This window comes from Microcebus murinus, chromosome 18 (genome assembly GCF_040939455.1).
Source record: "Microcebus murinus isolate Inina chromosome 18, M.murinus_Inina_mat1.0, whole genome shotgun sequence".
Lineage (NCBI taxonomy): Eukaryota > Metazoa > Chordata > Mammalia > Primates > Cheirogaleidae > Microcebus > Microcebus murinus.
In genome coordinates, this window is record NC_134121.1 from 48,914,175 (window position 1) to 48,938,182 (window position 24,008).

A 24,008-nucleotide genomic window follows, 5' to 3' on the forward strand; every position below is an offset into this window, starting at 1 on the left:
CAAGCTGCCAACCAATGCTGTTGCTGCTCAGACCACATTCTCGAGTAGCCATGAGCTAGACTTTTTCACTATAAAATCCTTTGTTTTTATCCCCAAGTGATAGCTTCCCTCCTTGCACCAAACACCCCAGATCCTGTTTATAGTTCTCCATCCCTTTTTAGGAATGAGTTATGCTCAGCTGTGCCTCCTTTTCTCCAGCGATAACCCTGCTACTGCTGCTTTCCTTCCTCTTGATCTTCTCAGAGGTCCCACTCTTTCTTCCTAAAAGTCCAGTACCTGTCAGTCTGCGGACTGGCCACTGGAACAGTTACAGTCATTGAACCATGGCCCCTCCCACCCCATATAGTGAGTAAAGAGTTCAGGATAAGGCAGTTAATGACATTTCAACCCTTTCAAGCTTCTAGAGCAATAGTCGTTCTTGAAGTGGTAGGGGTGGGAGAAAATCAGAGTCCTCTGGGAAGCTATTCCAAAATATTCCTGCCAGCCACCTTCCCAATTGAATGGCTCTCAGTATTGTGTATATATATATATATATATATATATATATATATTTTTTTTTTTTTTTTTTGAGACAAAGTCTCGCTTTGTTGCCCAGGCTAGAGTGAGTGCTGTGGCATCAGCCTAGCTCACAGCAATCTCAAACTCCTGGGCTCAAGCAATCCTACCGCCTCAGCCTCCCGAGTAGCTGGGACTACAGGCATGTGCCACCATGCCCAGCTAACTTTTTCTCTATATATTAGTTGGCCAATTAATTTCTTTCTATTTATAGTAGAGACGGGGTCTCACTCGTGCTCAGGCTGGTTTCAAACTCCTGACCTCGAGCAATCCGCCTGCCTCGGCCTCCCAGAGTGCTAGGATTACAGGCGTGAGCCACTGTGCCTAGCCAGTATTGTATTGTATTTTTTAAAAAAGCCTCCCAGGTAGTTCTGAACCCCCTTGTAGAGAACTGCTACTCTAGAAGAGAGGCAATCTAATTAAGTGCATTTAAAAACAGATAAAACAGTTAAATATAATTCAGGTCCTGTTAATCCCTTGCTTAAAACCCTCCGCAGTTCCCCACTGCTCTTAGACTGAATGTCACACTCCCTCCTGTGACATTTAAGACTACAGGAACTGGCTCCTACTTACCTCCTTGGGTTCATTTTAAACCATTGCCTTTGGCTCTCTACATATCAGCCCAGATAGTCTGCTTGCAGTTTCTCAAACCACCAAGCCCCCCTTCCCACCTCACAGCCTCTTTGCTCCTAGCTTTTTTTTTTTTGAGGCAGAGTCTCACTCTGCTGCCCTGAATAGACTGCTGTGGTGTCAGCCTAGCTCATAGGAACCTCAAACTCCTGGGCTCAAGCGATCCTCCTGCCTCAGCCTCCTGAGTAGCTGGGGCTACAAGTGTGCACCATGATGCCAAGCTAATTTTTATATTTTTAGTGGAGATGGGGGTCTCGCTTTTGCTCAGGCTGATCTCGAACTCCTGACCTCAAGCAATCCTCCTGCCTGGGCCTCCCAGAGTGATAAGATTACATACAGGTGTAAGCCACCACGCCCAGCCTCCCAGAACTTTTCTGCTCTCTCCCCTTTACTTCCAACCAAGTGATTATCACGGTATGTAATTATGTGTGCTGGTTTTGAGAAAGTTTTGGAAATTGGCCCTCTGAAGCTAGAATCAATCTCTTTTTTTCTCTCTCCCTATTTCTTTTTCTTTTTTTTTCATTGAGGTGAGATTTACATAACAAAATTACTATTTGAAAGCAAACAATTCAGTGGCATTTATTACATTCACAATGTTGTGCAACTACCACCTCTATCTAGTTCCAGAACATTTTCATCACCCCAAAAGAAAACCGCATACCCATTAAGCAGTTGCTTCTGATTCCCTCCTGTTTCCAATCCCTGGAACTCACCAAGCTGGGTTTCTGGATATTTCATATAAATGGAATCATAATATGTGGGTGTTGTGCCTGGCTTCCTTAACCTAGCATAATATTTTCAAGATTCATCAATGTTGTAGCATGCATCAGTACTTCATTTCTTTTTTATCTTTTTATGGCTGAATAATATTACACTGTATGTGTGTAGCACAATTTGTTTATGCATTTATATTTTCATGAACATTAGGGCTGTTTCTACTTCTTGGCTATTTTGAGTAGTTCTGCTATTAACATGCATGTACTTGTATTTGAGTACCTGTTTTCAATTATTTTAGGTATATATGATGTCTCTCTTGATCTTTGTTGTAACCTACTCAATAAGCGCATGTGAACAAACAAATGATCATTGAGTGTAGTGGGAGAGAATGATAAACAGATAATGTCAACAATAAGCAATTGCTATGATAAAATATCCTCAAGGCTGCCAGGAGTTAGCTACACTCCCAGAAAAAAACGAGTCCCCTGGCCGGATCAGAAATAAGAGATATGGAAACAAGAGATATGAAATAATAGAAATAGAGAAATAATAAAGAGACACAAAGACAAAAGTATAGTTTATAAAGATGGGGGAGTTGGGGGTCCTCCAGCATTCCCGTGAGCTGTGAGGCCCCAAGGGAAGTCCCACATCAGTATTTATTGGTGCAGCAACTAGTTGCCAGTGGTAACAGATTTACATAACAGTTCATTTAGGTTTTAAGTCCCCCCAAAAGCTTCCAGAGATCCCTCAATTAACTCTATCTACATGAGCAAACAGTTACAGAATTTTTCTGAGATAAACTTCTAAGTCCTAAGATAAAAGTATTACTTAGTAGAAAGGCTAAACAGAAATATAGATCTTCTATATTTCTTTTTCTAGTTTCTTGTTGATTGAGACAAGTGGTCAGGAGTGAAGCAGGAACTGTCCCTTAGGTCAATTGTCTTTAACTTCAGGTGACTGCCAAGTGGCATTCTTTGATCAGTTCTCAACCTGTGGCCTCATACCGAGCCTTGTCCTACAGAAGCATCAGGCGCAAGCCTACAGGTCTGAGACAAGCATTGCCATGCAAAAACGCTCCCAATCAGTGAGATGCCCTACTGAGGCAAGGTCTTTTGATCTGTGAACTAACACATTCACATATTCTTCAAGGCAAAGCCCTGCAAAGCTCCTGAAATCTTTTATGTCTCTATAGGCCAACACAAGGTGTCAGGGAGAAAAAAAAGCCATCTAAGGTACAGCAGGGATAAAGGAAGATTTCCTACACAGCAGGCAGAGAATAGCCAACATTTACTGGGCATTTACTACACATGTTAGCTCATTTAATCCTCACAATACATATGCGGTAGGTACCATATGTGAGGTAGACCTTATTTTAGAAATCAAGGCAGAGAGATCCAGTCACTTGCCTACTGTCACTGTGATGGTGCTAGGTTTCAAACCTGGTTCTTATCTGGCTCTAGAATCCACAATCCAGGAACTTAACCACTACATGCCACAAATTGTGTGTCAGGTCTATTATTATTTGCAAAGAAATAGTGTTAAAATTGAAAAGCATGGACTTTCTGCAGACTGAAAAAAAAGAAAAGAGAGAAATACAAAAAAACTAAGAGTAGAATATTTTTTTATTTAAAAAAATTGAAAAGCAAATATTGTGGAGATTCAGAGAAAAGGAGGTTGATTGATAGATCCTGATTAATCAGAGAAGGTTTCTTTCCTGGAAAACTTTAGTTGAAGGAGGAAATATTATTGGTGGACATCTAATAAGCAAATGGGACCGTATGTATCACTTCAGGACAATTCAGGACCTCATGAAAAAAGGGTGCCGAGTTACCTATGGAGAATCCACAGAAGTGGGGGTGAGGAGTGGGCATTCCTGCTGCCAATTATAGGACTGGCGGCCCTGTGCCTTTGTTCCCTCAGCATGGAATGTCTTCTTTTCCTTCTTCTCCCCTTGATACTTATTCTGCTCAGTGCCTACTTTTCGGGGATTTCATTCAACAACTTTTATAGAGCCCTTCTATGGTCCCAGCCTTACAATCTAGAGGGACTTTCCCAGTACCTCTGGATCCTATTACATGCACAGATGCTCAATGTAGACTGAATGGAACTAAAGTATTTAATTTAATAATAAAGCATTTAATACAACCATAGCCAATGGGACAATTCACAGCATAGACTCTGCGGTTCCTTGCCCAGCTGTGTGTGGTGAGCAAAATAGCACCTACCAAACAGCTTGGAGAAAGGCCTTTGGAGCAAGGTGGCTCAATGCTTCCCATAGAGCAGGCCAGCAAAGGATTACTCTTCAGTATGGATGTCCCTCAGGAGATTAGAATTTCACGAGAAGCAATGTGAACAGTCAGGTCATGGTGGGAAACATTTACCAAGATGGCATCACTGCTGGGACTGTACCAGGAGCCTGTCCTAGCTGGAGCATCCATCTCCCACACAGATGCAGTGGTAGGGACTGACCCGGGCCACTGGCCAGTCAGAGCAGCAGAAGGACTGAATGCAAGCATAAAGCAGCAGATATTGTACTCAGTGTTTGAGATGCATTTATAAAGCACTTTCTTTGTGCCAATCCCTGACATATGCCAGTAAATAAGATGAGTGCATAAATAGATCATTTCCTGATGTGACAACTGCTAACATAAAGGTATTCACAAGGTAGGGGAGCAGAGGAGTCCTTTAATAAAGGAAAGGGAGTAATGAAGACTTTTTGGAGGAGGTAAGGCATGCATTAGGCAAAGACAGAGTAAGAGTCAAAGGCATGAAGCAGTATGGAGTGAAGAGAATCAGAATCAGTGTTGCTGGATCAAATGTAAGATAGAGCACCTCTTCTGGGGGCACACTGTGGTCACAATTCTCAATTCACACGTTTTCATAGTCAACACAGGCTAGCAGGTAAAATGCCTGAAGAATACAGACTTCCAATGGGGAAACAGATACCAGCATACAAGGAGTGGGCTTAAGCCCTGGGAGCCCAGCCTCCTAGCCCAGAACATGAGAAACCACAATGGTTTCATTTGCTTCTGGTGCTGCTGCAATAGAGAATTGGCAAAGAGAACCCCTGGAAATTTGGAAAGGCTCCTTTGGAAGAAAAAATTGACAGATGGTGTTTACTGCTTTGTTTTGGTTCTTCCATCAGAGTGAATACCAGATGTTTTCTTCTGGTTTCCAAGATAGTGTGTTCCATCTAAAAGGCTCCTTTCCCCAAAGATAATGAAATGTTGGTAAATACAGTTAAGTGGAAGAACATAAGCAAGTGAATCCTGCATCAGGTCAGCAAAGTGCGATTTGCTGCTGTGTGAATCCAAGGTTTGGTGTTACATGCCAGTCTTTTCTTTAAGTCATGTAACAGCATCAGTGTCCAACAACAGAGGACTGGCTCAGGATAATTCACATGAGACAATGTTATGCAGCCATTAAAAAGGATGCTTTAAAAGGCAAAATGGGCTGGGTGCGGTGGCTCATGCCTGTAATGCCAGCACTTTGGGTGTCTGACACAGGAGGATCACTTGAGCCCAGGAGTTTGGGGTTACATGGTAAGAAGACTGGTGGTTGCCAGGGATTGGGAAAGTGAGGTGAATAGGTGAAATACAGGGCATTTTTAGGGCAGTGAAACTATTCTGTATGATACAGTAACGGTGAATACATGATAATAAGTATTTGTCAAAATCCATAGAACTGTATAACAGAGTGAACTTTAATAATAATGTATCAATACTGGTTCGTTAATTACAACAAATGTACCACATTAATGAAAGATATTCTTAATAGGGGAGTAGAGGGAGGGGTATATGGGACTCTCAGTACTATCTGCTCAATGTTTTTTGTAAATCTAAAACTTTTCTTAAGAAGTCTAGAAACGAGGCTGGGCGTGGTGGCTCACGCCTGTAATCCTAGCACTCTGGGAGGCCGAGGTGGGCATATTGCTCGAGGTCGGGAGTTTGAAACCAACCTGAGCAAGACCTCGTCTCTACTAAAAATAGAAAGAAATTAATTGACCAACTAAAAAAATATATATATATACAAAAAAAATTAGCCGGGCATGGTGGCGCATGCCTGTAGTCCCAGCTACTCGGGAGGCTGAGGCAGAGGATTGCTTAAGCCTAGGAGTTTGAGGTTGCTGTGAGCTAGGCTGATGCCACGGCACTCATTCTAGCCTGGGCAACAAAGTGAGACTCTGTCTCAAAAAAAAAAAAAGTCTAGAAAAGAAAAAAAAAAAAAGAAGGCGGCTTTAGGACTACAGCCAGCCCAGGTGACACTCCTGGAATCTCTGGAGCCAAGGTCGGGGCATGATTCTACCATTTGTTCTCTTCCCATTCAGAGAAGAGTTATAGCACATTCAGAGACCTGGGTGGCACTGTGGTCTTGCAGACCTCTTCCTGGTCACTCCTTAGACCCTCCTAGAGATGACCTCCTAGCTTTTGAATTTGGACTCAGAGCTATTGATAGAATTGAAAAACAGACTACTACTATAGAGGAACAATAAGGCAAGAGCCACCACTGGGATCTCTGACTTGTCCTTAAGTGTTCTTGTTCTCTGGGTTTCTATATTTAGCCCTTTGCTCTATCCCTGATCTACCCAGACATATTCATCCACTCTCAACCCTTCAATTACTGTCTATTTTCTGATGACCCTAAATCTCTTAGTTCCAACCCCTCCTGTCTTCCTGAGCTTCAGATCCATATTTCCAATTCCCTGTTAGATGCTCCATTAGTCATTTGAAGCCATCTGTTTAAAATCAGTGTCTCTCTGTCCTCTCAGTCTGCCTCTCCTCCCCCATACCTATCCTGGTTAAGGGCATGAGGACATGGCAAAGGGCCAGCCATGCCTTGCTGAGACATTCAAACTGGTCTTTCAGGCAACAGAAAGCCAAGGAAGATGGAGTGATCCCACCAGATGCCCAAGGTGCCTGCAACTAAAAGCAAGGAGAATAAAGTCTTAAGGATTCAAAGTCTGTTCTTGCTTGAAATCATCTTTCACTCCTCCCTGTCCTTCTTCCCCTCATTCTTAGTCACCAAGTTCTGTTGGTTTTGCCTCCCAGATCTCTCTTGGATCCAGCCTACCACCTTAGGCAGATCCTCAGCAGCTCTTCCCTGACCCACTCAGCAGGCTTCTCTACCGACTGGCCATCCCACTCTATCCCCCTTGCCAATTTTATATCAAGAAAGCAAATCAGACTACGTCTCTCCATTCACCCATGTTGGTGGGCCCTCCATTACCTCTAGAAGTGCGTTTAAACTATGGTCCTTCATATTTCTCAGAAACACCTCAGGAGCTGTTGAGGAGAGCAGAGAGTAAGGAGAGAACACAAAGCAGAGTTCCTCTCCCCACACCACCTCAACCAAGTAACTCTACTTTCTTTCTTCTTCTTTTCCCTTTCTTTTCTTCTTCCTTTCTGAAACAGTGTCTTGCTGTCGCCCAGGCTGGAGTGCAATAGTATGATCGTAGCTCACTGCAGCCTTGAACTCCTGGGTTCAAGAGATCCTCCTGCCTCAGCCTCCCGAGTAGCTGAGACTACAGGCATGCGTCGTCAAGCCTAGCTAATTTTTTTATTTTTTGAGACTGTCTCACTCTGTTGCCTGGGCTAGAGTGCCGTGGCATCAGGCTAGCTCATAGCAACCTCAAACTCCTGGGCTCAAGCCATCCTCCTGCCTGCCTCAGTCTCCCTAGTAGCTGGGAGCACAGGTACATGCTACCAAGCCCAGCTAATTTTAGTAGAGACGGGGTCTCACTCTTGCTCAGGCTGGTTTTTTTGTTTTTTGTTTTTTCTGAGACAGAGTCTCACTCTGTTGCCTGGGCTAGAGTGCCATGGTGTCAGCCTAGCTCACAGCAACCTCAAACTCCCAGGCTCAAAGCAATCCTTCTGCCTCAGCCTACCAAGTAGCTGGGACTACAGGCATGTGCCACCATGTCTGGCTAATTTTTTCTATATAATTTTAGTTGGCCAATTAATTTCTTTCTATTTTTAGTAGAGACAGGGTCTCGCTCTTGCTCAGGCTGGTTTCAAACTCCTGACCTTGAACACTCCTCCCGCCTCGGACTCCCAGAGGGCTAGGATTACTGGTGTGAGCCACCATGCCCAGCCTATTTTTAGAGATAGGTCATGCTGTGTTGCCCAGATTGGTCTTGAGCTCCTGGCCTCCAGTGATCATCCTGCCTTGGCCTCCCAGAGTGCCAGGATTACAGGTGTGAGCCACTGTGCTGAGCTTGTTTCTTTTTTTGTTTTTTTTTAGAAAAGGAGTTTCACTCTGTCGCCCAGGCTGGAGTGCAATGGTGGAGTGCGGTAAGTCATAGCTTACTGCAGCCTCAAACTCCTGGGCTCAAGCAATCCTGCCCTCTCAGCCTCCTGAGTAACTAGTACCACAGGCGTGCATCATCATGCCTGCTCTCTTCAGCTTTATTTTCACCAACAGCCCATGTATTCTACCATCAAGCCACACTGAACTCACCCCTCCCCGAACAGGCCCAGTTCTTTCACAGCTGTGGTTCCTTCTGCCTATGATGTCAGTAGGATGTAAGCTCCTCAAAGGCAGGGGCTTTGTCTTGTTGGCTGCTGTGCCCCAACTACCTAGAACCATAGCTGGTATAAAGTTAAAATACTCAATACATATTTATTAAATGAATAATTGTTCCTCCCCAGTTCTCTGCCATGCAAGCGTCTGATTATCCTTCAAGGCCAACACAAATGTCACTGCCTCTGGGATTTTCCATGACTTCCTATCCCCAACCTCCAACTGCCATCATCAATTTGTTGCTCTCTTTTCTGTTTTCTATAGCACTTGGCCTAAGTTTCTGTAAAAATACTAATCACATTGTGCTGTGGCTTTTGTTTGGCACTCTGTGTCTGCCCACACACTCCTGCAGTGTGAACTCCAGGAGGATAAGGACCTTGTGGAAACAATGCCTGCTCAAGAAATAACACTGGTAAAAGTTAACACCACTCCCCATCGCACAAGTCTGTTCCAAGTCAGTCCTGATCAGCAGTTAACTCATCAGGACAGAAGGTTAAAACCAGCTTCATCTTAACAGTCAACTTTGGCTACTGAAGTCTTGAGCTTTATGCTCCCACTCTCTTGGAGTTACTGATTTGTGACCTTCCTCCTGGATTTTTCTTTGTTCATTTCCTTAGCCCAGATCTTACTCCCGCCTGGACTCTGATGGGCCAACCAAGGTTGATTCACTTATTACTAACCCCTGATTTTAACTCTTATCCGTTCTTCTAGTTCTGGTTAAGACTGCACTGACCCTAACTCACCATTTAGCCTCTATAAACAAGTGATGGCCGAGTCAGGCATTGACAGCCCCATGAATAAAAAGCAGGGGAGGAATAAGGAGAGTCTTGAGGGATCAGGGAAGCAGGAGATTTGGGGACCTCAGAAATCAAGTAAAGCAGTCAAAAGAGGTAACTTCAGAAGAGGACAGTGCCTAGCTGGGACTTCTGCTTTTGTCAGGTTCAAACCAGCTGCCTCTACAAGTCAGACCTAAAAGCAGGACTACCTGGGTCAGAGCAATTATGTGTTTGAAGGAATGACTTCTCCATTTCCTTAGGAAAGTACCTTTCAAATAAAGAAATGGGTCAGCTGGAGCAAGCCCATTTCCCAAAATTCAACTAAGTGACCAATTTATACAATTACCAGAACTTTAAAGAAATACTTTTATACCATATAGCTATTTTTATGAGATGGGATTATTTTAGCAGTCTTAATGGTGTTGAAATTTAAGTTTTTAATTGAAGAAATGAAAGTTAAGGCTGATATGCTATTGAGGAATTGAAAAAAGGATAATAAAAATGTAAGCATTTGACAAATAAAAAATGACATTCAAAGGTACCTGAAAACTGTTCACAGTTGCAGATTGAACTCCTTGTTCTACTACTTTCCCTGCTTCTCACTTTTGCTCTTGACTAGTCTAAAAAACAAAACAAACCAACAAAAAACACTACCTGAAAGAAATAATTAGATGAAAAAATCCGCCAAATATAAGTGCATAGCCTGGCTCAGTGGCTCATGCCTGTAATCCTAGCACTTTGGGAGGCTGAGGCAGGAGGATCATTTGAGCTTAGGAGTTCAAGACCAGCCTGAGCAAGAGCGAGACCCATCTCTACAAAAATAGCAAAATTAGCTGGGTGAGGTGGTGCTCGCCCTAGTTCCAGCTACTCGGGAGGCTGAGACAGGAAGGATCCCTTCAGTCCAGGAGTTTGAGGTTGCTATGAGCTATGATCCCACTTCATTCTAGTCTGAGTGTCCCCATGCCTCCCCCAGGAGCCTTAAGTGGTCCTGTCCCACCTGGTTCCTTCTGCTGACGTCTAGGGTTTTTTTCCACCCCCCTCACCTATCTTTGTGTCTATAGCTGGATACAACGACCTCAAGCACCATGCCCTTCCTAATCTGACAACGGGGTTGGATGTTGTGTATTGTGGTTTTATTTCGTTGTGAAATCAAGTAAGCAAAATAAAGAAGATGCTGTTCTATACAAAACAGACAAAACAAAAACCCCGATTTTTAACCTTTGCCAATTTCAGACCCACAAATACTTCCACCATAGCTGTTTTCAAGCTACCAACCTGACAACACTAAATGCAGAGTTGGGAAGAGACGGAATAGTCCTGCGGTCCAAGTCTGTTTCCCTCACCCAAAACAACGGGGGGTAACAGCAGTGCCTCCCTCGAGGGTAATTATATGGAATAAGATGGTGGATGCACATAACTGACCTCTGTAAAAACAAAAACCTCTCAAACCTTCAAATTTCACCGGACCGAGGAAGTCTGCCATGGCTCACGGTCAGGCCAAGGATTGAGGGAGAGCCAAAGACACAACGGGAAGCTGGATGAGACCCAACCTGGGCTCAGGGCAAGTGTTTTGGGAGTGGACCTCACGAGGCTTCAGAAAACGTTTGACGTGGAAGCTAAGGGTAGGGGTTCCAGCTCGCCCCATTTTTTATGGCTTCACTGATAGCTCTTGAGCAGGGGTGAGCGGGAGTGTAGGCACATCAGTAGGAAGCGAGGAAGAGAACGCAAGTCGCTCAAGCACATCATTTGTATGTGGAGGGCAGGGTATGGAAACAGGGGCGGGACGCCAAGAAGGGACTTTTCGAATAGTGCCAAAGCCAAGCCGAACCCACCTTCCAGCGCCCCCGGGAGCAGCTGGGAGCGGCCCGGGTACGATCCTGAGGGAGTAAGAAACAACGCCTAAGTCCCAGCGGGGCCGCGGCCGGAGGCGGGAATGGGGCTGCGCGCGCAGCTCTGTGCCCCGCGGGAAGTATCACGTGATCAGACAGCAGCATGAAACAAACAGGCAACAGGGGAGGACAACCTCTTGTTTTCTTTACGGAGTCATTATTTGCTGCAACAACTCTTTTTCCTTTGTTTTCATTTTGTTTTGTTCAGTAGTGATTATCTTCAGTCAAATTATGCGCTCCTTGCCAAGCAGGATGCAGGCTCCTCTACCCTCATTTTTCCCTCTCGCCCCTCCGGTCGTTTTTGCTTCCTTCCCGCCCCACTTATTTCAACCAATCCTGCTAAGGTTTTTGCATTGACGTCACTAGTTTCTAGGCAGATCCTCCCCGCTTCCGGGAGCGCCCTCGCGCGTCCGCACCAGGCGGTGCTGACCAAACGGTCTGAGCGCGTGGCTGAGGCGTGCGAGCGGAGCTGGCGACGCAGCCGGGCTTCCTCAGAACTGGTGGCCTGAGCGTCGAGGAGCGGCCCTGAGAGGACTAGGGGCGTGCGAACGACGCTGTCTTGTTAAGGCTCAGTAAGGATTGCGGTCTTATTTTGTTCCTTGGGTTCATGCCGGTTTCTCCTCCCGGCTTTCTAATCCGTGGCGGTCCGGCGTGTGGTGGCCTTGGCCTCCTCACGCTTTCGTGGGCTGGAAGCCCCGAGGAACGCTCGTTGAAGTATTTTTTCCACATATTTTTAAACGTTTAAAATACGACTTTCGTTTATAAGCCTTCATGGCCACATTGTGTACACATCCTTCTCCCAGTTAGACGGAAACTCCTTCCCAGCAAGAACTGGCTTATGCCCTGTATACATGCAGGGGGCGAAGTCCCTCACACACGGTTTGTACCGGTTTTCACTAGTTCAGGCTTTCATTCGTTCGCAGTCGTTGGACACTTGTGCCGTTCTAGGGCCCTGCCCTCATGGGGCTTACAGGCCTAGTGAGTAAGTGATCGTGCGTTGGAAGGTGACAGTGCTCTGGGAGCAGAGGGCAGTAGCATGGATGGAGGGGTGCTGTGGTGGGGGCCCCGGCCACGCAGAGGTCAAAAGAGGGTGGTCAGAGTAGCCCCCGTTCCAGGCTGAGAGAAAAGAAGATGCAAAGGGCCCGGTGTGACTCATATTTGTAAAAAACCCTTGCATTTAAATGGAAGGTGGGAATCCCAACCTTGGACACGAAGTCCAGCGCACACTAGGCGGCTGAAGCGACAGCACCTCGGAGCTCCCCGCCTTCCCCTCACTGCCTGCCCCTCTGCTGCACCCCACCCTCCTGGTGGCTGGAGTGCAGGACTAGACTTTCAGATGGTTTAAACCTTTCATTCGGGATATATAATCTACAGAATAAGCAAAAGGAATTTCAAAGAATTTCAAAATAATTTCTCCTCAGGGATGCTGCTTTCTTTCTCCTTAACAAAATGAAGATAAAAATCTCGTATTTCAGAACCTGATCCTAACGCGCCCCATGAAAACAAGAATAAAAGAACAGAGTTGTGGGGATAATGGGGAAGGGGGACTTTAGCGAGTTCTATGAAACAACAAAGAACAAAGTATGTGTCAGTATGTGAGAATGAAAACAAAAAGAAAACCCCCCAGGACTGTTTTCTTATAACTATTTATGGGCATAGATATATACTAGGAAAAACCAACTAGCTTGGCTTATAGTGATCAGGGATGGGATTTTTTTTTTTTTTTTTTTAGCTAAGACTATAAGAGCAGAAGATAGTCTATGAGATAAATTCACAACCAGGTTAAGCTTTGCAGAGGAAAGTAACATCAGCAAGCTAAAAAGAGACTAGTAAAAATAGAGCTATTGGATTAACCTCTATGGGGAATTGTTTGTGACATTGGCCTCATCAAAACACAAATAATCTAGATTTATGGACTGTACAGATGTAGTGAAGGACTAATAGCATTGTGCTGCAGTCAAAATGCCTAGGTTTGAACCTGGCTTCACCTTTTATTACTTGTGTGATCTGTGTTGAGTTAGTTCACCTCTTTTAGCCTCTGGAATGTATTTTATATTCACTAAATGTTAGAAATTATTGGCGGGGTGAGGTAGCTCATGCCTGTAATCCTTAGCACTCTGGGAGGCCTAGGCAGGAAGATTGCTTGAGCTCAGGAGTTTGAGACAAGCCTGAGCAAGAGGGAGACTCCATCTCTACTAAAAATAGAAAAACAGCCAGGCGTGGTGGTGTGTACCTGTAGTCCCAGCTATTCAGGAGGCTAAGGCAGTAGGATCGCTTTAAGCCCAGGAGTTTGAGGTTGTTGTGAGCTAGGCTATCTCCACGGCACTCTACCCAGGGCAACAGAATGAGACTATGTCTCAAAAAATAAATAAATAAAAATAGAAATTATTAGAGAAGATGTGACTGAAAAAGAGTCATTGAAATGAGCTGTAGAGGAGCTGAGTGCCTAGCCCTGGAGTAGGTGTTATGAAGAGAGCACTTTACCTCAAGGACTTCAAAAGTTAATTTGGATTATATTAATACTATGTACAAATTAATGACTGATATTTTAAAAATTATACAGTTAAATGAATATTATGCATGCACTTCAAGCAGTGGGAAGGCCATTTTCCTCTGCTGTTCCCATGCCACTTCCATAATTTAGATCTGAACAATTGATAATTTCTAGATTTTTATGTAAGGTATGAAAAAATCAGAACACTGAGATATTTATTGATATACTTGAATAAACTGACATAATCCTCACTTTATTCCCCCTTCTTTTTTATAATAAGACTTAGCACAGAGTACTGTTATTTTTATTTGTATTTGCCTTTCCCACTAGACTTCCAAGAATTACTGTCACAGGCTAAATCTCTGTATCTTCAACAACTTACTAAGAGCCTGACATGTAGGTGCTCAGTAATTATTTGTAGAAAGAATGTATGAATTTAAGCAGTCCCAGTTGGGGCTTTTGTACGTTTTCCAACAGAGTTGTTATTACTCACATCTCTTGTTTTGAAATTTCTGTCAGAGTCTGGGTCTTTATTTAGAATATCTTCAATGATAACAGAGCTTTCTTGGAAAGAGACGTAAGTCACTTAGAGCTAAGTTTGGTGAATAAAGCAACTGAATAATATCATTTTTGCTCAAAGTATAATAGGACAATTTAGTAAAGAGACTGATTTTTCTTAAAAGGCAGTTCTAAAACATTTCTTTAAAAAGTTTTGAATAATTGTGTTATCACTGGAATAAACTTATTTGTAGCCTCCTGAAGTGGTTAATTTGAAGAGTAACATTCACTTGGGGGAATAATTTTGATATGTTATCTTATGGCTTTATAAAAAAGACAAAAAAACCTCTTTCAGACCAGCATAGAAGTAGAGGTAGACCTGTATCAACCCAATGTATGAAAATTCAAATACAAAGTTAAGAGGCTAGCTATTCATTTATGGAATACCTGCAATATCACAGGTAGTGTGGTAGGTGTTGGAGATACTTACGAGACAAGGAAACTATAGCTTCTTGTCCTCAAGGAGTTCCTAGTATAGTGGTGATTACACCATTGAAATAATTCACCAAAGTGAATTAAATTTGAATGTACATAGGTTCAGAAATCTTGTTTGGCATAAAGTGAGCTACAGATAATATACAACAAGTGAGGGATTGTGAAGTGGGACGAGGCTAGTTAAGAAACCTTTCTTAGAAGAAATTATCTTGAATGGGGTTTTGAAAGACAAACTTGATATGGATTGGTAGAGAACAGAGAAATGGTCACTTAAACCTTAGCCAAAGTAATAATTCAAAATTTTCTTGGTAAACGTGGAGGCAGATCAGAAAGAGGTAGTTTATCTTAAGGAATATTTCATAGAGGTCATGAAGAGAGAGGCCTAGTGAATCATTTCTCCCTCACTTCAGAGAACAGGATTCTAGATTCAGGGTCCCTTTCCACTGGATAGTGCCAGATAAACACTGCCAAATTACGTCTCTCTAAACTCAATTTTTCATGTTTCCATGCTAACACTGTTATATTGACTCAGTTTAATAGAGGCAAATTAGTGAAAAGGTAAGTGCAATACAGGCTTATACAAGAATCTTGATAATCAAATATCCCTTCACTCTGTCTCATATTTTCCCTATCTTTTTGCTGTGCACATAAGCCAACCTGAAATAGATGCAAGAAGTTCTTCTATTACACTCACACTATTGATGTTTTTGCTGCATATTTTCTGGACTATTCAGGTTTAAGGAAAGGGGCTGACTTTTAGCAATATCAAAGAAAGAATTTTCTATATATGTATGTGTTTTTTGTTTTTTGTTTTTTGGGTTTTTTTTTTTGGTCACTTTCTCCAGCACTGCTGTCTCCTTTCTTCCTCTCCAGCCTTTGGCCCTTCTCGTAAGGATGAAAATGCTTCTGTTTGATGTTTGGGCCCTGATGGTCTTGATCCCTTGCCCAGGTGAGACTATTTGGGAAAATTTCTTTAGCCAGTGTGTGCCCGGACACAGGTATCTGGTCAAAGAGGAAGGGAATAGGAAGTCCTGAATGGGGTGACACTTCAGTAGGCATTCATTTGGACCCTGGAGAGAGATTCCTGTTTCTTGGATCACTTGGAAAACCCAAATTAATAGACTATCATAGAGGACTCTCCCTAGGAAATATGCTTTCTATGCTTGGCTTCCTTCTGCCCCAGGACTGTCCTGTGTTTCTCATCTCGAGAGCATTTTTACTTCTTTCTTGACACCCTTTGTGTCATAGTGAACTACAATAGGATCTTGACAGAACAAAGCCCATAGCTCAGATTCAAGAAGTGAGTGCTCTCCATGGCAGGGGGAACTGGAACTTTAGTAGGTAACATTGCTAAAAGTGTTGTGTATTCCCAGAGGGGACTGGTATTTGGGAGATGGAGTGGATGGTGGGCATGGTCTAGCTAAAGGGGACCTGTGAGAAGTCTTCAGGAAACTGTGCCCCTTACCTACATCAGGTGTCTAAAATATATGTGAAGTTTCTCTCACTGTGTCGGAGAAGATTTCCCTAACAGTCTTAACTTGTAGTCATCCAGAAATGTCTGTTGCTTTAGCATAAAATCAAGATGGAATGGTTTTTCTCTGAGAAGAAGCAGTGTAAAGTTCCATGGGAAACGAATGACTCTCAGAGTCACCTGTAGGTCCCTGGTTCTCAAACCTTGATGTGCATTAAGGGTTCCCAGGAGGCTTGTTTTATTCTCTAGCATATGCCCAGGTCCTACCTTCACATGTTTTTAAACATTCACTCTGAGGTGGAGTTGGGATCTGCAATTTTGCAAGAATTCCAGGTGATCCTGGTGAAGACAATCCTTGACCATAATTTGAGTGAAACACTACTTTGAGGTATAAGTAGTAAAGTTCTTTTGCTCAGGGGTCTCCTGACCCCATGCAGGCCCTCAGCAACCAATCCTGGGGAGCTTTCAGTAATTCTGAAAGCTTATAAAGAGAATGGTTTCCTGAGCATGATTTGTAGCAACTCCATAATTTCCATGGTGGCACTAATAGAGAAACGAAGATCTCAAGAAAGAAGATAGGTAGAAGCAGGGCTTTAACTTGTTAATTAAAGGTCTTTTTCTTGTCTGTTCCACTGAACCTTTTCATTCAGGGCAGGTTCCCTGTTCTCTAACATATAGTTAGATAGAATAGGCTGTGTATTTTGTTTGGGTCTTATGGTCCTCACCAGAGTCTTTGGCATATGTGGTTCATTTCAGGGGCCACAGAAGAGCTATTTGAGGTTTCTGTTTGGCCAAATCAGGCCCTGGTGGAGTATGGACAGTCCCTAGTGGTCAACTGCAGCACCACCTGTCCAGAGCCAGGACCCAGTGGAATTGAGACCTTCTTAAAGAAAACCCAAGTGGGCAAAGGGCCTCAGTGGAAAGAGTTTCTCCTGGAGGATGTCACAAAGAATTCTGTCCTGCAGTGCTTCTTCTCTTGTGCAGGGATCCAAAAGGACATAAGCCTTGGCATCACTGTGTATGGTGAGTGGGGCTGAGGGCTGGAGAGGAAGGGGGTTGTGTAGGGAAACATGAATATGTCTTAATTAGGGAAGAATAGACAAATATTTCTAATTGGGAGAGAGAATAAGGCCTGTAATAAAGATTTGTGTCATACTCTAGGGATGCTAGAGCCAATTACTTCTATTGCCCTTTGATGTAGGCTTCCTGCTGGGGTTTAATTAGGAACAGACCATAGAGGGCATCCAGACATCTGTGCTTGAGAATATGCTCAAATACAGGAAGCATATGCTAATAATGCTAACTTCTGAAGTATCAAAAGTATCAAAAAATATAAAGTTAGTGCTGAATTATTTGCTACAAGCTCTTAGAATAAATAGAGATTGGAGAAAAGAGGGTCTTTATGATCTGTGGTAGTTAGAGAGGTCTCCATGACAAAAGAGGCTCTTTAGCTGCCTTTCTGCAGAATGGTTAGGATTTTAATGGAAGGGGATGGGTGAAGAGGGTCATTAAGGTAGGCAAATTGCATCAGCAAAGATATGGCTATAAGAATACATGTGATCTCTGGGGGTAAGAACTTGGTTAGTTATAGTTTTTGTATGCTGGCACAGAGTCCCTCAGAAGCTACTCATACCTCTGAAGCACCTCTGGTAAGAGACGAAAGCTTTCCAGAATGGCAGCAAAGCAAGGGACTTTACCTCAATGGTCACATTTCTTAGCTATGGCTCTAGCTGCCTTTGATAGGTGGCAGAAAAGAGCCAGAAGGCTAACGTGTCCCATCTGGGGCAGGCATGGCAGAAAGCTGATACTATTGATCAGATGTTGATCAACAATGATCAGATGGATCAGGCTTCTTGTCCTATCCCATTCCTTTCTGGAGAGGTGGATAGCACTCATCAAGCCCTTCCTTTTTGTCTTAAAGAACCACCAAAGGAGGTGATCCTGGAGCTGCAGCCTGCATGGGTGGCCGTGGATGAAGCCTTTACAGTGACATGCCATGTGCCCAGTGTAGCACCCTTGGAGAACCTCACCCTTACCCTTCTCCAGGGTAACCAAGAACTGTATAGAAAGAACTTTGTGAGCTTGGCTGTGACCTCCCAAAGAGCTGAAGTCACCATCAGTGTCAGAGCCCAAAGGGAGAATGACGGGGGCAATTTCTCCTGCCGCGCAGAACTGGACTTGAGTTCACAAGGTGGAAGTCTCTTTCAAGGCAGCTCACTCATCAAAGTACTCCGGATTTTTGGTGAGTCAGAGCCCAGGTATGGAAGAAATCCTGCACCTCATTTTGCTCATCTTGCCTTGGCTTTTGGAGCTAAGTTCTCACAGGGTTCAGGTGTGGGGATAATTGCGCTCCACCTCTACTTGGGCTTTAAACTTACCTTGGAGAAGAGAGATCCTTTAGCCCCTCTCCCTTCCTACATTGTGGGGTCCTGCATGACACATGATTTATCATGGCTTTTCTCCTTTCTTTCCTTGTTTTTTGGCAGAATTCTCTGAGAGCCCCCAGATCTGGGTCTCTTCACTTGTGGAGGTTGGAATGGCAGAGTATGTGAGCTGTGAGGTGGCTAGGGTGTTTCCTGCCAAAGAAGTTATGTTCCACATGTTTCTGGGAGATCAGGAGCTGAGCCTCTTCCTCTCCTGGGAGGAGGACACAGCATGGGCCAATGCCACTGTTCGGGCAATGGAGACGGGTGATCAGGAGCTGTCCTGCCTTGTATCTCTGGGTCCAGTGGAGCAGAAAGCAAGAAAGCCAGTGCATGTCTACAGTAGGTGACCAGCCTCTTCCCTTCCCCATATGAGTTCTTCTCTGCTGTTGAAAATGTATGCAGTGATGGGTTGGTTATTTGACTGTAGATATCCCTACTAACCTTTGCTGAATACTTTCTCAAATGAACATTAGTCTTCATCTTCCTCTGGTAAGTGCAGGCAGTTTGGGGACATGTATTGCGATAGTTCTTTCCAGTCTTCACCCTCAGTTTCCTTAGGCCATCCTGCTTACAGAGTGATTGTGGATGCTTGACCCTTTTCCTAGGAATATTTATTTGAGGTGAGGAAGACATCTGTAAGATGAAAAGACATATTGCCGTCCTTGCAGCAGAGGCATAGCCAAATGTGTACACGCTGCATTTGTTGTAACAGAAGCTCTCAAATCTCCAAATTACCCCCCTTTGGTCCTTTTTTTTTCTTTTATTTTTTTCCTGAGGCAAAGTCTTGCTCTGTCACCCCAGGTGGAGTGCGGTGGCATCATGGTAGCTCACTGCAACCTCCAAATCCTGGGCTCAAGTGATCTTCCTGCCTCAGTCTCCCCAGTTGCTGGGACTATAGTCATGTGCCATGACACCTGGCTAATTTTTCTATTTTTAGTAGAGATAGGGTCTCACTCTTGCTCAGGCTGGTCTCGAACTCCTGAGCTCAAGCAATCTGCCCACCTTGGCCTCCCAGAGTGCTAGTCTTTGCTCCTTCTTTTGCAGAAGCAGCAATGGTATCTCAAGTTTTTCCCATTGTCTATCTACCTATGGGTACTCTTGCCAGTAGCAAGAGTACAGAAGGGGCTGCTAATTCTGAGAAATTTGTGTGGTTTTCTTTTTCCTTTCACTCTAGGTTTCCCTCCACCAATCCTGGAGCTAGAAGAACCATACCCACTGGCAGGGACAGACATTAATGTGACCTGCTCGGGGCATGTATTAACATCACCCAGCCCTACTCTTCGGCTTCAGGGAGCCCCAAATCTCCCTGACCCTGGGAAGCCTGTTTGGCTTTTTCTTACTGCCAGAGAGGAAGATGATGGCCGAAATTTCTCCTGTGAGGCCTCTTTGGAGGTGGAGGGTCAGCAGTTGATTAAAACCACTGTGATTCAGCTCCATGTCTTATGTGAGTAGAACCCTGATCTTTCCTATCAAAACAAAGATTATTAGTTTCCCATTTCCAGAGATCTTGGCCAGTAGCTTTATTATTAGAGTTGCCACATTTTTCTCACTAAAAAAAAAAATCAAAGGAGAAAATAAAATGAGAGCTCTCTAAGCTTACCTTACCCCCAGGGAAGTGAATTGGGAGAAAGATGAAGGGAAATTGAGAATAGAAAGAAAAATGGTTAAAGTGATCAGGCAGTATTAGCTGAGAAGACTGAGAAGAACATAGGAAGTGATAGTTGAAGCTCATGCTTAGGAGGGAAATTTCTAAAAATTCCATATAAAAATGTGTATTTTGAAAAATAGAAAAATCCTCCTCTCTGAGTTGACCCCTACCCTAATCCACTGAGAGAAGCAAAGATGAAAAGCAGGGCTCCAGGGCCACACCACGGGCAGAGCAGTGCTAGCATTTAGTCTGAATCCATAAACACACCCTAGGCTGCATCTCAGACTCCTTGTCCATAGGGAAGGGAGGAAAGATGTATTGGCTACAAGCAGGGAACTGAGAGTGCTTCCTTGGAAAAGAAAGCTGTTGAATGGAGGGGGCAGCATGTGGGTTAGGGGAGGGAGAGGGAGCTGAGTAGGAAGGTAAAGTGAATATGTGGTGCACTGAGCTCAGATCGTTGGGTGACTTTTTGTTTTCATAGACAAGCCACGGTTAGAGGAATCTGATTGCCCTGGCAACCAGACATGGGTAGAAGGGATGGAGCAGATGCTTGCCTGCCTCCCAAAGGGAAACCCAGCTCCAGTCTTGGTGTGTACCTGGAATGGGGTCATCTTCAACCTTCAAGTGCCACAGAAGGCAACCCAGAACCACACTGGAACCTACTGCTGCACGGCCTTTAACCAGCTGGGCTCTGTTAGCAAAGACATTGCTGTTGTCGTTCAAGGTGACTACTGCCCTGCTGCCAGGCCCGAGATGGAAATCCCTCAGGGGGTTGGGGTTCTTATTCAAGCATGGAAAGAAGAAAGATTTTTACTGGGCTGGGGAGGATGAGACTCAGAAGTGGTCTTGGTGGGCTGGGATGGGTGATTGTCTTGCCCTCAAACTTTCCCAATTCTGTTTTCTGTGCTTGAGCAGGACTGGATAAAGGAGTCAGCTCTACCATCTTCATCATTATTATCGTCATCCTTGGAGTGGGTTTAATCACTGTAGCGCTATATTTGAACTGCAAAAGAGAGAGGAGGAAATTGCCCTATGGGCAGAAAGAGAAGAACAAAGAGGAGGAAAGCCAGTTTGCTGTTCAACAAGCAGAAAAGTACAACTCACATAATTGTTGAATAGAAACAGCTTTTGGTTGTATGAAACTTCTATTACTGGGGTTTCCCAGGGAGGGAAAAGAGGGTTAGAGGAGAAAGGAAGAAACAGAATATGAGGCTACATTAACTTTTCTGTTCTTCTGTCCCATAAAACAGTGTTCCAGGCCCCCATGTCCCTGTGTCCAATCCATCCACAAGCTCACTTTTCTCCTTTGTGTTCACACTAGTCACATTTCATTCTCAATTTTCAACTAGTGAGAAGGTCTCTTGCTCCTTTTTAGGTGCTTAATCAGTCCACTTGTAGATTCAGAAAAGAAGATCCTGCCCTATTCTGTCAAACATCAGACTCAAGACATAATCAGACACATCTTAGAAATTGCAACTCATTTCTCATGGTTTCCTGACGACTAACTGGGAACTAATTTTTTAGTCCATGGACAAGACTTTGAAGGGGATACTCCCATCTCTGCTTTCCCCTCACCTGGGGTTCTGGAATGCATACTCCCAGAGCTGAGCTTGATATCATTAAGGGTCCATGACTGGTTAAGCTTCAACTGAGTAACCATCTGTTGTGGCCCTTGGGGGGTATAAAAATCATAAGAAATTACACACTGGGCCAGATAAGCAGCCTACCTAGCCCAGTGTTCTGTCTCTGAAGTAGAAGGTAGAATTCTTCCATGAAATTGGCATCATAGGTTAAAGGCTCCAAATATCTCTGAATTCCTTTTCATAGTCCATTGTAGAGTAATGATCTTTGAGCTCACATTTGACAGTTTCTGTTGTTCTTGTTTTTTCTTTTTAACTTATATGGGCTCCTAGGTTAGAGTTCCAGTGTTTACTCTCCCTTTCCATAAAGTGCTTATTTTAATCTGACTGCAAACAGTTTCCTTCACGTTTCAAGAGGAATCCTCTTGTGACAATATTCACCATGTGATTTTATGATTCAGCTTCCTTCTCTGTTCTTTGGAAGTAGTATTTTCACCCCTGGAGAAGGCATGAGAAATCATAAAGCCAGATTTTTCCCTCCCAAATTAGTCATGAAATGTTAACTGAAATGTTGGCTATGGTAAACAATAAAAGTGATTTTATGATATCCGAATGTATTTCTCTTCTGTGTCATTGATGAAAGCTTTTATTAAGCCAAATGGTTGCATTTTAGAACTTTGAATACAATTTCTAAGGAAAGAGTATCAAACTGGTAACATAAACAACCAGCACAGGGCAAGTGGTACATTAGCTCAGGGCAGTGGCCTATTTGACCTACTCTCAAAACTCAAGATAGAGGTCCACAGCCTTCCAAATTGCAGATACTAGCTAGAAAGAATGCAGTATCAGACACCAAAGGAAAAACAGTCTCCCCTTCTTCCCAGACCTCCCTGAGTCTAGGGTTGTGGATTTGGTATAAAAATAACCCTTTGCCTTCACTACAAGGCAGTGAGGATACAATCATGAACAAAACATTGTCTCTGGCTTCCACAAGTTTGTAGTCTGTCAGGGAAGGTAGACAGATGAGTAGGAGATTATGTTTGTGCATTAACTCTTATGACTAGGAAAGCATAGATTGTTAAGAGAAGCCGACCTGGATCAAGGAAGCCTTCCTGGAGGGAAACTGGACATATTTTGTTTGAGTTTGCAAAATAGCATCCCCCCCAAATAATCTTCTCAACCTCAATGTCTCCACTTAGTAGCCACTGTTCTCTCATCATGTGAGTCTAATATACATTATCCACCTTCCTGAATTGAGCACTTGGGAAAATAAGTTAGGAAGCAGGTTTAGGAGAGGAGTAAGAGCAGCCCAGTACAGGGAACTGTGGCCCTTTTGGCATGAGGATCAGGTGCATCAGGCCTGTGGCTGGCCCACAGCTGCAAACTCCACCTCATGGCCTCAGTGCCCTTAGGCACCATGAAGCCAAGAGGAAGGGAAGAAAAGAGGTCATTTGGACTTCTTAGTTCCAGCAGGGAGAGCCTGATGGCTTAGCCTGCTACTGCCTTTGCTTCTCACTGCCACAGGGTGTCAGTGTTGACAGAAGCCATCAAACCAAGCAGTTCTGTAGGTCCAGGTTGTGGGGTGGAGGGTGGGGACTGTCTGCCTTGGTGCTTCGGCATCCGGGGTTACAGTTCTCAGAGCTCAGTAGTTTGGAGTAGCCATCCTGCAGAGTGCTTCAGATTTGGGCTAGGCTCTTCCCTTTGTAGGCTTGGTACCTCTGTTCCCTTTCCTTCCCCGGTGATCCACACAGCCAGCGTCAGGCAGCCACTCCTCATCACTTCCTGAAGCACAAAGGGACTCATTACATTTCTTTCCCTATATAATAGAGCTTCTAACATAGCTGCCTTCACTAGCTCCAGGCGGCCCCGCTCCATAAGAGGTTTTGATCATATTCTTTCTGAGCATGAGAGTAACCAGCTCACATTTAAACTGCAGCTGCCCTGGTTATCTCCAGGAGAAGACTGATTTAATACTCCAAAAGTTCATCCTCTGAAGGATGGTCAAGGTGACTTTCTGGCATCTTTCTCTCTAGACCTGAGAAAGCATAAGTTAAATCTTCAATGGGGCTTCTTACTATAGGGATAATAATAGTATTTACCTTACAGGATTAGAGTTAGAAAGAAATGACATGGTAGTTGTAAAACACTATTATGGTGCTAGACACCTGTGTTCACAAGTGTTGGCTTTTATTATTACACTAATAATCCTGGTGGTAATTATACCCATAATTATAATCACAAACTCAAAGCAAGAGGCACAAATCCGTGGCAACCATTGAAGGCCATCAAAAGTCATACACACCATACACA

General features: G+C 43.9%; 1 protein-coding gene across 1 annotated transcript; it reads left to right on the forward strand.

The window, feature by feature from the left end:
- The first annotated feature begins 11,527 nt into the window (after positions 1 to 11,527).
- LOC105861736 (intercellular adhesion molecule 5) lies at positions 11,528 to 22,266 on the forward strand. The gene is made up of 8 exons (XM_012747507.3): positions 11,528 to 11,658; positions 15,447 to 15,522; positions 16,801 to 17,067; positions 17,966 to 18,286; positions 18,531 to 18,809; positions 19,645 to 19,914; positions 20,600 to 20,842; positions 21,034 to 22,266. Exons 2-8 carry the CDS (start codon positions 15,468 to 15,470, stop codon positions 21,231 to 21,233), a joined length of 1,635 nt encoding a protein of 544 aa, XP_012602961.2. The 5' UTR covers positions 11,528 to 11,658; positions 15,447 to 15,467; the 3' UTR covers positions 21,234 to 22,266.
- Positions 22,267 to 24,008: the final 1,742 nt, after the last annotated feature.

Coding starts and splice junctions, on each gene's coding strand:
- LOC105861736 (XM_012747507.3), top strand. CDS start 15,468: ATGAAAATGCTTCTGTTTGATGTTTGGGCCCTGATGGTCTTGATCCCT. Junction 15,523..16,800: donor GGTCTTGATCCCTTGCCCAG/GTGAGACTATTT, acceptor GGTTCATTTCAG/GGGCCACAGAAGAGCTATTT. Junction 17,068..17,965: donor CCTTGGCATCACTGTGTATG/GTGAGTGGGGCT, acceptor TTTGTCTTAAAG/AACCACCAAAGGAGGTGATC.